Source organism: Apodemus sylvaticus, chromosome 8 (assembly GCF_947179515.1).
Source record: "Apodemus sylvaticus chromosome 8, mApoSyl1.1, whole genome shotgun sequence".
Taxonomy (NCBI): domain Eukaryota; kingdom Metazoa; phylum Chordata; class Mammalia; order Rodentia; family Muridae; genus Apodemus; species Apodemus sylvaticus.
The window spans coordinates 98653510-98666643 of NC_067479.1; the positions used below are offsets into that span (position 1 = coordinate 98653510).

Here is a 13134-nt window from a genome sequence, read left to right on the forward strand (position 1 = left end):
AAGCATAGCTAGTGCTCTTAACCACCGGCCTGCCTCTTCAGCCCCCTGTTTGTTTGTTTGTTTGTTTGTTGAGCCTGGTCTCTGCCTGTTACCCAACTAGCCTCAAGTGACCTTCTTTCTCAGGTTCTCAAATAGCTAGCATGCATCTGAATTGTGGCCAGCTCTGAACCATTTTAAATATTTTGAGCTGTGTCTGGAAAGACGTCCCAGCGTTTATGAGCATGTACTAGTAGAAGACTGGAATTGGATTCCCAACACTCATGTCTCATGGCTTATAATTGCCTTAAACTTAAGCTTCAAGAAATTCCACACCTTCTTCTGGCCTGTGTAGACACCTGTGCTCTAGTGTGCACACCCACACATAGACACTCGGCACACACATGTGCGAGCGTGCACACGCACTCACACATATACACACACACATATACACACACACAACTAAAGGGGGGCATGGGAGGCTGGAAAGATGGCTCTGGGGAGATGGCTCAATGGTTAAGAGCACTAGCTGGGATCCAGGTTCAATTCCTGACAACCTCCTGACAGCTCACAACTGTCTGTAACTCCAATTCCAGGGGATCTGACGCCCTTACATAAAGGCAAACAACAATGTACATACAATAAAATAAATTATTAAAAAACAAAAGTCAGGTGCAATGGTGCACACCTTTAATCCCAGCTCTAGAGCCCTGATCTACAGAGTATGTTGAGAAACTCTGAATAGGAAACACAAAAGCCACCGGGTAGTGGTGGTGCACGCCTTTAATCCCAGCACTTGGGAGGCAGAGGCAGGCGGATTTCTGAGTTTGAGACCAGCCTCATCTACAGAGTGAGTTCCAGGACAGCTAGGGCTAGACAGAGAGAGAGAGGGAGAGAGGGGGGGGGGGGGGAAACACAAAAAAACCTCTGAAAATTTCATATGCTGAGCTAAATAAAAATGTATTTAAATCAATTTCACCTGCTATCGTTTTATTTTCTAAAAATGTAAAAACGCCTGCCTCTCCCCTGGTCTTTGAAACAGTGGCTACCAGGAGCTGTTGGCTTTCGGACTGTTGCACAGGAGTTTGTGTAATAGCAGACAAGAAGGCAGACTACTTGCCAGTCAACTTCACAGACAACTTGGAGCGCCTAAGTGGCCCCTCGAGGTCAGTCAGCTTGCAAGCCTCCTACCTGAAACTCCCCCCAATCGGCTCCATATCCCTCTAAACCACTCCAAATGCAGAAAACAGGCTCAGACACGCCCCTTCCAAGTAAACCCCGCCCTCGCCCACCAGGCTGCCTCGCTCTCCAACCACTCCCTCCGCAGGGCGGACAGTCCCTTCCTCCCATCCGAGGCTTTCCTGAACGGCCTTGGTTTTCCAAACCCCAACTCAAGGCCCCAGAGAGGAAGGCTGGAATCCTGGACCAGGTTCCTACCTCCTACCCGCTCGGGCTACATACAAGAGAAGGACTTTCTCTTCGGAGCGGTTCGCCTGGGCAGATCCCTGGGGAGGGGAAAGAGGAGAGGAGGGGATGCGGGGAGCACGGTCCCCCTCCTCTCAGCTCCTGCCTGCTTTGCCCCTCCACGCCCCAAATGCCGTAAGAGACCTGATACCCCATCTCCGAGCCCCGGGCTGTTGCTATTTCTATGTGACGGAATTAAGCCGGTTCCAATTAGAAGGTGATATTTCATCTCTAATTGGCACGTTCAAAAGGCTCCTATCGCACTCGGCGGCCCTGGAACTGTGTAATTAAACAACAAGGTGATCTGAGTCACTTAGCCCGGGCTAAGTCGTCCGCGAGCGCCCGGGTCGCCGCCCGGCCCGCAGGCCGACGTGGCCATCCCGGGGACCACGGTGTCCTCCGCCCACTGGCCAAGCAGGCCCGGGCCCCAGGTGTTCTGGGGGAGCAGACGCCCAGCCCCGGCGCCAGAGATAAGATGCTGGCGCGAACGCCGCCCTGCCTCCGCCCCCGCTCCCCCGGAAGCTGCGGCCGGGGACTGGCTGCGAGCTGGCTGCTGGTGCTCGGCGGCGCCCAGGTCCCCACAGCCCAGCAGAGGAGCGGGGCGCGGGCCCGTATCCCCCGCTGGCCTGGCAGCCTGCCAGCCGCCCCCAGAGCCCGTTGGCAACCCGGCCTCCCCGGAGAAGGAAGGGTGGAGGCAGGCCTCTCCTCTGCTCCAGGCAGGAATGAGTTAACGTCTGCACAGCCTGGGAACCGCGCTAAGGCCTTGGCTCCGGCAAGTCTCGGCTGCCCGCGCCTCTGCGGGAGAAGCAGATGGAGGGCCCGGCCGCCCCCTGGCGGGCGTGCGGAGAACAGGACAAGGAAGGTGCCGGAAGAGCCTGCGGTGCAGCTCAAAGGAAAGGTCTCCTTGTGCAGAGACACAAGGCTGCACCTGACCCTCACTACTCCTGCCCGCGCCTGCAAACATCTTCCTGTGTTTCCTGTCTGCGCTGGGGTGATCATTCTGTCCCCTACGTAGGAGATTTGTACCACTCCCCGTCCAGAATGCCACCTCAGCCTGTGGAGCTCTGACTTCAGAACTGCCTTTCCTTGGCCCAGGAGTGCTAGAGATGGCATCAGACTACAGATATCATTTTATCTGCTGAGCATGAGGTTATAGTAATCCTATCTTACTCAAATGAGAAAATTTAGGTCTAAGAGATGAGGTAGTTTGCCTGTTTCTTACTGCAGGCTGGGTGTCGCACCCAGGCTAAAATGTTTCCTGGCCATACCCAATTCTGCTGTCAGTGAACTTTATAGAGCAGGGGACTGATTTCTGTCGCCTCTAGTAAGGAAGGCCTAAAGAGAAAAGCTTCCTAGGGTCTCCCCAATGCCTTATCAGCTTATGCTTTGGAGACTAGACTTTGTGCTATTTTTTTATCCCAAGTCTACTTGGCCAGTTCACACCTGTAGGACACAAGTCCTCTTCCTTCTCCCTTAAAATAACCCATTTCTTTTCCCTAAACATGTCTGTAGCTTATTCCCTTCCTTACTATGCCACAAATGGTGTGTGCATTGGAAAAGGGGTGTGTGTATATGTATGTATTGTGTGTTGTGTGTGTGTGTGTGTGTGTGTGTGCATGGGGTGAGGTCATAGGATATTTGGGAAATGACACCTTTCATTCAATTTTGCTATGAACTGAAAACTGCTCTTTAAAAGTCTATTAAAACCTGGGTGTGCTGGCACATGCGTAGACCCAGTGCTTGGGAGGTCCAGGCAGGCAGATCAACAGTCAGCCTGGTCTAACCTGAGCCACCCTGCCAACAGACAAACACACAAAAAAACCTATCAAGATTTTGTGTGTAAAGCAGGGCACAGCGGCACATGCCGCTGATCCCAGCGTAGGGGAGGCAGAGCCTGATTTCCACACGGAGTTCCTGGACTGCCAGGACCACACAGAGACCATGTCTCAAAAGCAAAGCAAACTGTATAGAGAGACACCATATAGTCTATAGTAATTTTGAGTGAAGAAAAACATTTATATTATAACAGTAAATGAAAAAAATCATCATTGCTTTCTATAAATTCAAGATGACAATAACTACATATATGTGTATATATACATATATATGTATGTATGTGCTGGAGATAACATGTTTAATTGGAAAGTATATGCATATCTAAAATCCTGTTTTATCCACCTATGGAATGGGTGCCAAGGGAACACTTAGGGCTCATCCCCTGTGTGTGCACAGCTGCCAGAGTACAGAACGTAAGCTCGTGACCTCTTCCCGTTACTCTGTGAGGTGTTACCTTCCTGCCTCTGTGTGTGTGAGCGAGTGTGTGAGTATGTGTGCGATGCTAGGGATTGAACCCAGGGCCCTCACCTATGCTAGGCACATACCCTACCGCCCGCCAGGTTAACACCTCCGTCTCTCCCACTTCTTTATTTTCTACACCTTTGTTGAATGTATCCTCATGCCGAGGAAATCTGCCACAGCCCTGCCCTCCCAGGGTCAGAATCCAACAGGCAGAAAGACTGTCAGTAGACTTGGGGTTTGGATGTCAAGGAACTTCCTATAGGCATAGCCAGAGTACATAGGACTTTCCTCTGACCTGGGAAAATACCTGCTGGAGAGCTCTTAGATTCTTGGCGCAATGGCCGATGGGAAAGTGGGCTGCACCAGTCTGAGAACTACCTTGGGCTCTGAGGAAGAAGTCCAATTTTGCTTAGAACATTAGGAAACATAAAGCTACCTCTCATCCCTGTATGAAAACTCTAGGCACTGATGGGCAGGGGCCACGGCGACAGAGCCACAACCAGTAAACTCTGCCTCGGGTCCACTCTACTGCTATGTCGCATGTGCCCCAGTTATCCCCTGTCACCTGAGAAGGCCACACGCTGGACTGGTTGAGCAGCTTGCTCCAAAGGACAAAGTGACACAGTAAGCTGGTCTAAAGCCTGGGGCATTTTTGTTATAGTTTCTTGTCCTCCTGTTTGAGGCCAACCCAGATTCTTAGAGAAACAGCTTTTTGCTCTCTCTGCCCTGCACCCCCATCCTCTTTTCTCTCAATTTGGTCTGGAAACATCCAGTTATGACTGTTTCCTAAGAGCTAGATAGTGCCATCCCTGCCTGGTACAGCCCGCATGTCATCCAAGGTCAAATACAGGTTCCAAGGCTACAACCAGGGGCGGGAAGGCTAAGCCTCCTTCACTTCTGGGGTCTTGACCTGAAGCAGATGACCCTCTGAGCCCTCAGTTCCCCACCCCCACCTCTCACCTGGCTGGTAGACAGAAGGCCGGATGCTGGCAGTGGTTACGACCCGAGGCTTGGGTGCAGGGGCAGCTGGACCCTCGTTGTAGCTGGTATGGGCAGAGGGTGCTGGAGACGTGGCAGCTGCGGGGCTGTAAGCAGAGGCCTGTGGCCTGGAACAAGGCAGAAGAGTTACAATAGAACAGTCTATTGGGCTGTGGTATCTAAAGCCAGGTTTGCTGTCTGATCTCTAGACAGGACTATGACAGAAGCACCCACTGGATTGCTTCCAGGGTCTAGAAAGAAGCCAAAGAGGGGAGGAAGCTACTCCCTGCGGCTAGCGCTGCCACCTTGGGAAAGAAGGAAGATAGATACTAGCCACCGACAGATACTAGCCACCGACAGAAAGTGGCAGCAGGACTGCGGGCCAAGGCAGAGGGAGCTAGAGACGGTCGCAGCTACTTCCCTTCCAGGCACCTGCTCTCCTTAGTCCTTTCTGTTGCTGCTGGTGGAAGCAATTAGTCTCATGTTTTCTGAGGAAAAAAAATTGTTTTTAAATGTTCTGATGATGTTCGTGGGAAGAAGCCTGGAGCTCCGGGCCGCTCCCAGCAAACCCGATGTACTTAGCCAGTTCCCATTGTTTCCTCCTAGTGGCTTAGCTGTCAGGACCCTAAAGCAAGCAGCCGCTTCCCACATGTGGCGCAGGGACAATGGTAGCAAAGAGAGGGACAAAACTGTCCCAGTTCTTTGCCCTCGAGAAATGCCAAGTGTGGCCTCTGCCTCTCTCTCTCTCTCTCTCTCTCTCTCTCTCTCTCTCTCTGTGTGTGTGTGTGTGTGGGGGGGGGGGGGGAGTAGAAGGCTCTAGGAACTTCCAGAGCCCACAGCTTCTTTCTTCTCGCCTGACGCAGTGGTTCTCAACCTCACTGGCTTATTAAGCCTTTCTCTTCCATTCAAACTAACTAATAACACTTTCTCTTGCTACATGTTGTGTATTCTAAAGGCGACCCTTGACCATCCCCAAGCAAAGGGGTCCTTGGTGAGGCGCTGGAGACACGACACCCTGGGAATATGCCCCCAGCCTTTGGCATTGTGGGTTTTTTGTTTTTGTTTTCCCCTTGTTCTTCCCCCTGGGTGCACTGGACCTGTTGGGCCGAGTTGTAGGATGAGGATTGCCTTCTTGTCTGGGTCTCTGGAAGGGATGGCCGTGGGATAATAACCTATCACTAGGAGTCTGAGTGGATCCGAGGGAGACTGGATACTGTCCCAGGCAAGGCTCTGCATCCTTACCTTACCTTCACACCACATCTGTAGTGAAGGCGTCCCTGTCCTCTGTGGCCAGGTCCCTGTGCTGAGGCCAGGGGAGCAAACACACAGAGGAGAAGCTATGCAAAGCCTACTTAGCTTCTACTGTGGCTGGATACGGCTAAGGGACAGTGAGACAGGGCCAGACTATCCCACCACTGGGGACACTTTGCCAGCATCCTGGATTGGCATGGAGAAAGGAAACAGAAATGACGATATCTAGTGATGGGCCGAGGTGGACATCGTTTGGAGGCCATGTGTGAGGAGATGCTCAGAGTGCACCTCTGGCCCCTTCTACTGCAGCACCGTGCCAGGCCCTGAAGTCCTCTTCAGCGGTGAGTGTGCAGGCCGGACACAGAGGCCTGGAGCTGGAGTCTGCCCTTCAGTGAGAGGCAGGGTGGGGGCTGGGCCGCTCACAGGCTCTAGCACCCACACATCTCTTTCCCTGTGTAAATTGGAAGGCTTCCCCCTTCTCCACATTTCTCACTTTGCACCAGAGTTCCTGCGCCATGAAGGAAGCAAGGCCCTGACGAGAAGAGAGTCTGACTGACAGAGGAAGAGGGGAGGCAGTTGTCTTAATCCCATCCTAGGAAAATGGACCAGGACGGCTCTGGAAGCTGGGACCAGGCTCACCCCTCACCCCCACCCCACCCCCACCCCCACCCCCACCCCCAGTGACTGAGTTGGGCTGGAGCAAGGCTGGGCTTGGCACCACTTGGGATGCTGGGAAGCTGCCTCAGGGTCAGGCTGCACTGTGACTCTCTGCACTCTCACCCAGAGCCATGTCTGCCCTGGAGCCTGGGGGGGTCTGGGTCCTGGCTGGAAACAACTAGACAGTTCCTGGAAGCCTGGGACAGCAGCAGGGCCAACACTGCTGTGGTACCCACCAGCTGGCCACTCTGGGATGACCCACCTAGCCGCGACACCTCCTCCTCCCCCTCCTCCTCCTTCTCGTTCTCCTCTTCCTCCTCCTCCTCCCTCTCCTCCTCTTCCTCCTTCTCCCTGCATGCTCCCTTCCTTTGGCCTCTGTCTGTTTGGGTAGGTACCCAGGAAGGCAGGCTGAGACAGGGTTTCAGAATAGTGATTTTAACCGTTTTGTGTGCTAGGTGTTTTATAGACAACGTTTTTCCAATAGTGATCTCGGTATACATGTGCTTCTCTAGACAGCTGATGAGGGAACGGAGGTTCAGAGGTGAAGTCGCTTTCTCAACGTTTCAAAGAGGAAAGCTCTCAACTGAGGAGAGAGCTGGGCTCCACTGCGCTAGGGACCTCTGAAGTCAGAATGCTTCCACGTGAAGAGAAGAAAGGGCCGGGCAGTGGTGGTGCACACCGTTGGTCCCAGCACTCAGGAGGCAGAGGTGGGCAGACTTCAGTGAGTCTGAAGCCAACTTGGATCTCTGTGAGTCTGAGGACAGCCTGCTCTACAAAGTGAGTTCCAGGACAGCCAGAGCCACACAAAGAAACCCTGGGTCGGGGGTGTTGGGAGGTGGGCTAGTTTGTTGCTAAGCTATCTGACTCGACTTGCTCAGTGTCTTTCTTGATTTCCTCCAGGTGTGGGCAATAACTCTCACGTTTCTTATCTGAGTTCTAAACAATGACTGTGACCAGGGTTCCGTTGTGACAGGTGTATGTGTAGTGTGACTCGTGGTCACGTGCATATGCACATATGTGTGTGTGTGACTTTTTTCTGTCACTGGAGATGTTCCTCTGGGGTGGGGGTGGGGGCAGAGCAACAACAAAACCCTCTCATTAATCATGGTGGGTGCATCCCCTACAATGCATCCCGACTTTCCCTTCACGCTCTGCCCAAAGCAGTACCCGTCCTGGTCTCCTTAGAAAATATCAGAGTCCTAACTGCCCGGATCCAGCTGTCCACAAATCGACTCAGGGTGACTCCTTTCTTGCCTCCTTTTCCCACTGTTAGGTCTGGCATCTGGGGGCCAGTTACCTCGGATTCTCCACGGGGCTGGAGGCAGGGCCTGCAGCAGAGGCGGCAGCAGCATGGGCGGCAGTAGCTGTGGCCAGGGTTGGCGAGGCCGCAATGGGAGAGGCAGCAGCGGGCGGCTGGGCAGAAGCGGGCAGCAGCGGGGAAGTGGCCTGGCTGGTGCACACTGGAGCATGCTCAATAGGGGTGCTAATGAGGCGGGATCAAAAAGACAACAGGTCACGTGGGCCCCAGGTCTGGTGGGGTCGGAGGGGCTGGGTGGAAAGGACCCTCTGTTTGGCATACAGAGTAGGATCCAGGTGTGTGCAGAGGGCACATCCCCCCAGGTGCTGGGAAAGAGCTCTTCTCCAATCCCAGGAGCCCATGATGAGACCTACGGGAAGGGCAGGGCAGCCCGGCAACATAATCCTGGAGGGATGTTTACCCCTCAGTTTCCTGTACTTCCTGGAAGGTTTTTCTTTCTCAGCAAACTACAGTGCAGTGGGAAAGCACACTTAGGTATCAACCAGATCCCTCTCCTATCTTGTTTGCCTTTGTCCTTTCGCTACTCTGGAAAGCAGACCAAAGCCACCTAGACCAGAAATGGGTAATGTGGTTGAGGATGGTTCAGGGATACAGAAACCTGTGCCCCCTTTTATGGCATACTCTGAGGAGCGGCAGGATCTATGAGGAGAGGACAGGTAGAACCTACTGCGCTCAAAGATCCTCACGTCACCAGGTAGTCCAGGCACGCTGCCAAGACAAGCATGATACAACCATGTTCTAAGCACCAGGAGATCTCAAGGGTCTTTCTACCGGAAACTGAGAAGCACAGCTCTGCCAGTGTGGAGCTATATGGTCAGGTAGGCTGGACATACCCAGTACCAGCATATGCCAGTCCAGGTAGACCAGATGCCCGCACGCCTTCACCCGAATGCCTGTGTATTCTGTGAGCCCAGACTGTCCCCAGAACTTCTCTAAAACAAATCCAAATCCTCTCTTGGATTGTTGAGATTAGTTCAGTCACAGGGCGGATGTCTCAGTCAGCGAAGTGCTTTCTGCTTAGGTGTGATGACTTGAACTCAGCTCCCCAGCCCCGTCTAAGACGCATAAGAAGCCAGGCCCGGCAGCCTGGAATTCCAGCACCAGGAAAACAAAGGTGAGAATCTCTGGGGTTTGCCAGCCACCCAATCTTCAGGTTCACTGGAAGGCTCTACCTCAAAAACTTGAGTAGACAACAGTGGGAGAAGACACCTGATCTCCTGCTTCCAGACTCATGCAGAGAAATGTGCGTGTGTACCCCTTACCCAGCGAGCACTCATGATGCCCCCACTCTCCCACACAAACCATGAGAAAGCAGAAAATAAAATCCCTTCCTTTCCCTCCCTCCCTTTTTTCTTTCCTTTCTCCCTCCCTCCCTTTCTTCTTTCCTTCCTTCCTTTCTTCTTTCCTTCCTTCCTTCAAAGGGTTGGTCTCTACCACTTGTAATTCTCCTCCTTCAGCTTCCCTGTTAACTGGACCATAGGAAGGTTCCTCCATCCCCAGATCACTCTTACATCTTTGATGCCGTTTCTACTTGCAACACTCATGAGAGCTCAGATGAAACTCCCACCCGCATGGTACAGTAGCTCCAGCAACCCATGCCGTTCATTCGCTGACTTCATGTTCCTCCCACCATTGTGCCCTCAGTGTCTCACAACGGCTCTCTAATGGGGCACCATAAACCCTATTTAATGGAAACAAAATTCATCTGCTCAAGGTTCTGGAATTTACCCATCCAAACAAAATAACCGAGGGTCATTCTGATACAAGCCCTAACCAGTATTTCCCAGAAGAAGAAAGAAATGTCCTCTTACTGGACGTAAGTAACATCTCAACACAGCCCTCTTCCAAGTGCTCCACCGTGCCCCTGTGCTAACCTTTCATCCTTCAACCTGGCTGGATGATTAGTGGCATGGGTCTCATGCTCTCACCTGAGGTTGGGAGACGGTGCCTCTCTGGTGAAATGCCACATAGCTAGGTAGACTGGCAGTACACACCAGGAATCCTGGCATTTGAGAGGCTTTGTGAGTTTGGGGCCAGCCTGGGTTAGACATACGTGTGCAGTGAGTTCCAGGACAACCTGAGCTAGAATGTGAGACCCTGTCTCAAAACAAACCAAACAGAAAACATCACAGAGCAGTTTCTGGTTGAGTTAGGTTTGGAGTGAGATTGGATCTAATATCTAGCAAGTTCCCTGGTAATGCTGAGGCTTCTGGTCTGTGGACCACACACGGAGTTGCAAGTTGTTTGATACCCTTGCCTGGCCCAGATAGGAATGCAAGGAAGCCGCAAGCTGCTTACCAAAACATCTCCTACTTGGTCTCCATCCAATAAGAAAGGAAAGGGGCACAAAGCTGAACGAAAGCATTAGAGCCGGAGAGGGAACAGCGCTGTGTGACAGCTCTCCTGTAGGAAACAGCACCTTTGGACGGGTAAGACTGTTAGCCATGACCTTCCCAGGTCTTTCATGGCTTAGCTGTCAGGGAGGAGGCTTTGGGAAGCCTGGTTTGCAGGCCTTTAGCAGTTCTGTCCTTGACACGTCTATGAAGCCACTTGCCTGTCCTCTATGAAACATCTTGTTTCTGAAAGCTGTGCTGGTTATATGGTTACCCCAGAGAACCAGTAGACTTTGAACCCTGTTAAAGCCCAGTATGCCCAAGTACTGCAACGTTCAGGATGACGCAGAACCTTGTGGCCCTCCCTGCTCCCATCCTACATTTCCAGTGGACCACTGGAAACTGAAAACCCTGCCCAGGATACAAGTGATGGAAATGTCCAGGCTGGGCAAAGACAGCATTGGCCTTGTCTGTCCCTTTGTTCCAGGGTGCTACTGGACCAGCCTATCTGCAGCCTTCCCTAGCAGGAGTTCCAAATGAACCCTGGATTTCAGACAATGCATTTGGAGCTGGATGTAGGCCCCAGAAAGAGTCACCACAGGGCTGGGCAAGGGACACACGGGCATGCACATCTGCTTGCTACTCTGAGTTCTTGCTAAGTGCTTCCTTTCTAGGATCACTCTTTGCAGACACCCAGGAGCCACCAGGGTCTAGAGAGGGAAGAAGTGATGCCAAAGTATATCCAGATGGGTCTTGGGGTCTTGCTCCAGGTCAGTTTCTGCATGAAGATCACGAGTGTCCAAAAATTCCAAAAAGCAGGCAGCAGCAAGCAAGCATTGTGGAGAATTTACACAGCCTTGAGATTTTAGTCCTAAAGAAAGTGCCCGTGAGATCACTCTAGCCGGGCCTACAAGCTTACAATTCCTCAGCTGCTTTCTCTCCTTGTCATAGATTCAGATTTCTGTTTTCTTTTTTCTTTTTCTTTTTGGTGTCGGGGATAGAACCCAGGGCCTTACAGACATACTTAGCACATGCTCCATCCCCAAACCCATGATTCAGTTTAAATACCGAGTTAAAAATAAAACCCACGCAAACTGGAGTCAGCTGCTTGTGGCTGCCTAAGGGGGATCGTAGCCCCACCCATCTGTGGTCCCTCTCGCAGCCCATGTTTCCCTCTGTCTGGGAGGCATCGAGGTGGATCTGTGCCCTCACTCTGTGTGGTCGCCCTTGGCGGTGGGAATTTGTTGACGTGGTGGTTGGCGACTGCGGTATGTCTGGAACAGCGGAGGTGTCAAACTTTGGGATTTTGTGGTCCCTGGACTTGGGTTGGAACTGTGATGGTGACGCTGTGATTGGTCCTGGTGCTACGGACAGGGGCTTGGCATGACTGGGATGTCAATGCCGCCTGTGTTAACTGTGATAGTGAAGTGTGGCGATGTCTGTTGCTTGGATGTTGAGAGAATCCCATTCAGGTGTTGGTCGGAAAACTGCGTGTGCTCCCTCCACCTGGCCGACTTCTGCTGGCTATGGCTCAGGGAGTTAGTTCAGCTATGCCACTTTGTTACAAGGCCAGGACCCCCACTACTCCCTGGTCTTTGCGAGTGCTGCCTGTCAACTGCGGTGAGCAGTGGGAACAGTTCTCTGCAGCTTTTACCCACTCCAGTTTACCCTCAAACTATATTCAAAATTCCATAGCCTAGAACTCAGTATCTGGGTCACTGCTCTCTGTGACCTCTGCATTTCGGGCATCCTGGACGAAACGATTATACGGGCATCTACAACCCCTTTCTTCTCCTCAGCATCTCTGTGCCCTCGAATTAGACAGCTGCCCAGCCTCCCCTATCCAAACACACCCCATCCCTCCCTCGAGATCAAGAACACTAGCCTCCCCTTCCAGGAGACCTTGTATCATCCACCAACAGAGGGTTCCTGCCTATTCATGATATCAACCTGGCACTGTGGTTACAGTTACATTGTCCCTTTCCGAGTCTGTTAGCATTCACCGTAGTCAAGGAGCCTCACTCACAGACATAGGATGCTAGGTGAGGAGAACTCTCCTATTTACCCCGAAGGCTTTATGTGGGACCTTGGCCTGGAGCCACACAAACTGCTGCTCACGGTGGCCTGGAGGAAGTGAGAGGCCCTGGGGTGCTAGAAAGCAAGTAAGAAGATTCCAGAGCTCTGAATAATGGCTCCAAGACAGCACTAGTAGGCTCGGAGCTGGTGACAAGAGTCCACCAGCTTGAGTGATCACCTCGGGTCCTTTCCCACTCACAGGACACCCACTGCCTGGGACCTATATTACTCTCTGAGCCTGGCCACCTCCTACCCTAAGACCGACCCTTGGGCCTTGTAAGTCATCAGTCCCAGTATGGGTGAGTTCCAGCTTGCCTAGATAGATGAAGGCATGTCTTCCCCGTGCACACCCCACAGCCAGAATGATGATTGTTTGGACCTGCCCTGGCCTTGGTTATCAGGCTGACAGAAGAAGGAAGGGGCGGGAGGCTAAGGAGAAACAGGCTGGTAGAGAGACTGAGGAGAGCATCTAAGGGCTGGAGAGAGCTGGGCGACTTCCCTGGCTGGCTATCCCAGGTGAGCTCGCCAAAGAGAAAGAGTGTTTTCAGACAGCAGGAGTGGGAACGGGGTTCCGGTTATTCGGCCACAGAGGAGGCAGGGCATCCTGAGGGTTGGACCTCTGTCCCTCCTTCATTTTCCAAACACCATTATCCTTATGTTCCCAGCCTACGACTCCATGCAGTGAGGAACCAGGTTGCTCGCTGGGCAGTGAGTGGGTGGAGTGTTGGCTTTGAGACCGCTAGCCTGTTGGTGAGTGCGAGAGTTTTCAAGCTGAGGATGTTC

The 13134-nt window shown here is 52.5% G+C and overlaps 1 protein-coding gene across 3 annotated transcripts in view; it reads right to left on the reverse strand.

Annotated features, from left to right (window-relative positions):
* The window catches only part of Ldb3 (LIM domain binding 3), a 61379-nt gene that overhangs the window by 20303 nt on the left and 27942 nt on the right, over positions 1–13134 (reverse strand). For 2 of the 3 annotated variants that reach the window (XM_052190189.1, XM_052190188.1), the window contains 2 exons: positions 7922–8107; positions 4699–4844 (listed from right to left, as the gene is read on the reverse strand). In XM_052190189.1, coding sequence (XP_052046149.1) covers positions 4699–4844; positions 7922–8107 — 332 coding nt within the window. The remainder of the gene's footprint in view (positions 1–4698; positions 4845–7921; positions 8108–13134) is intronic. The other variant, XM_052190187.1, reaches the window with a different exon arrangement.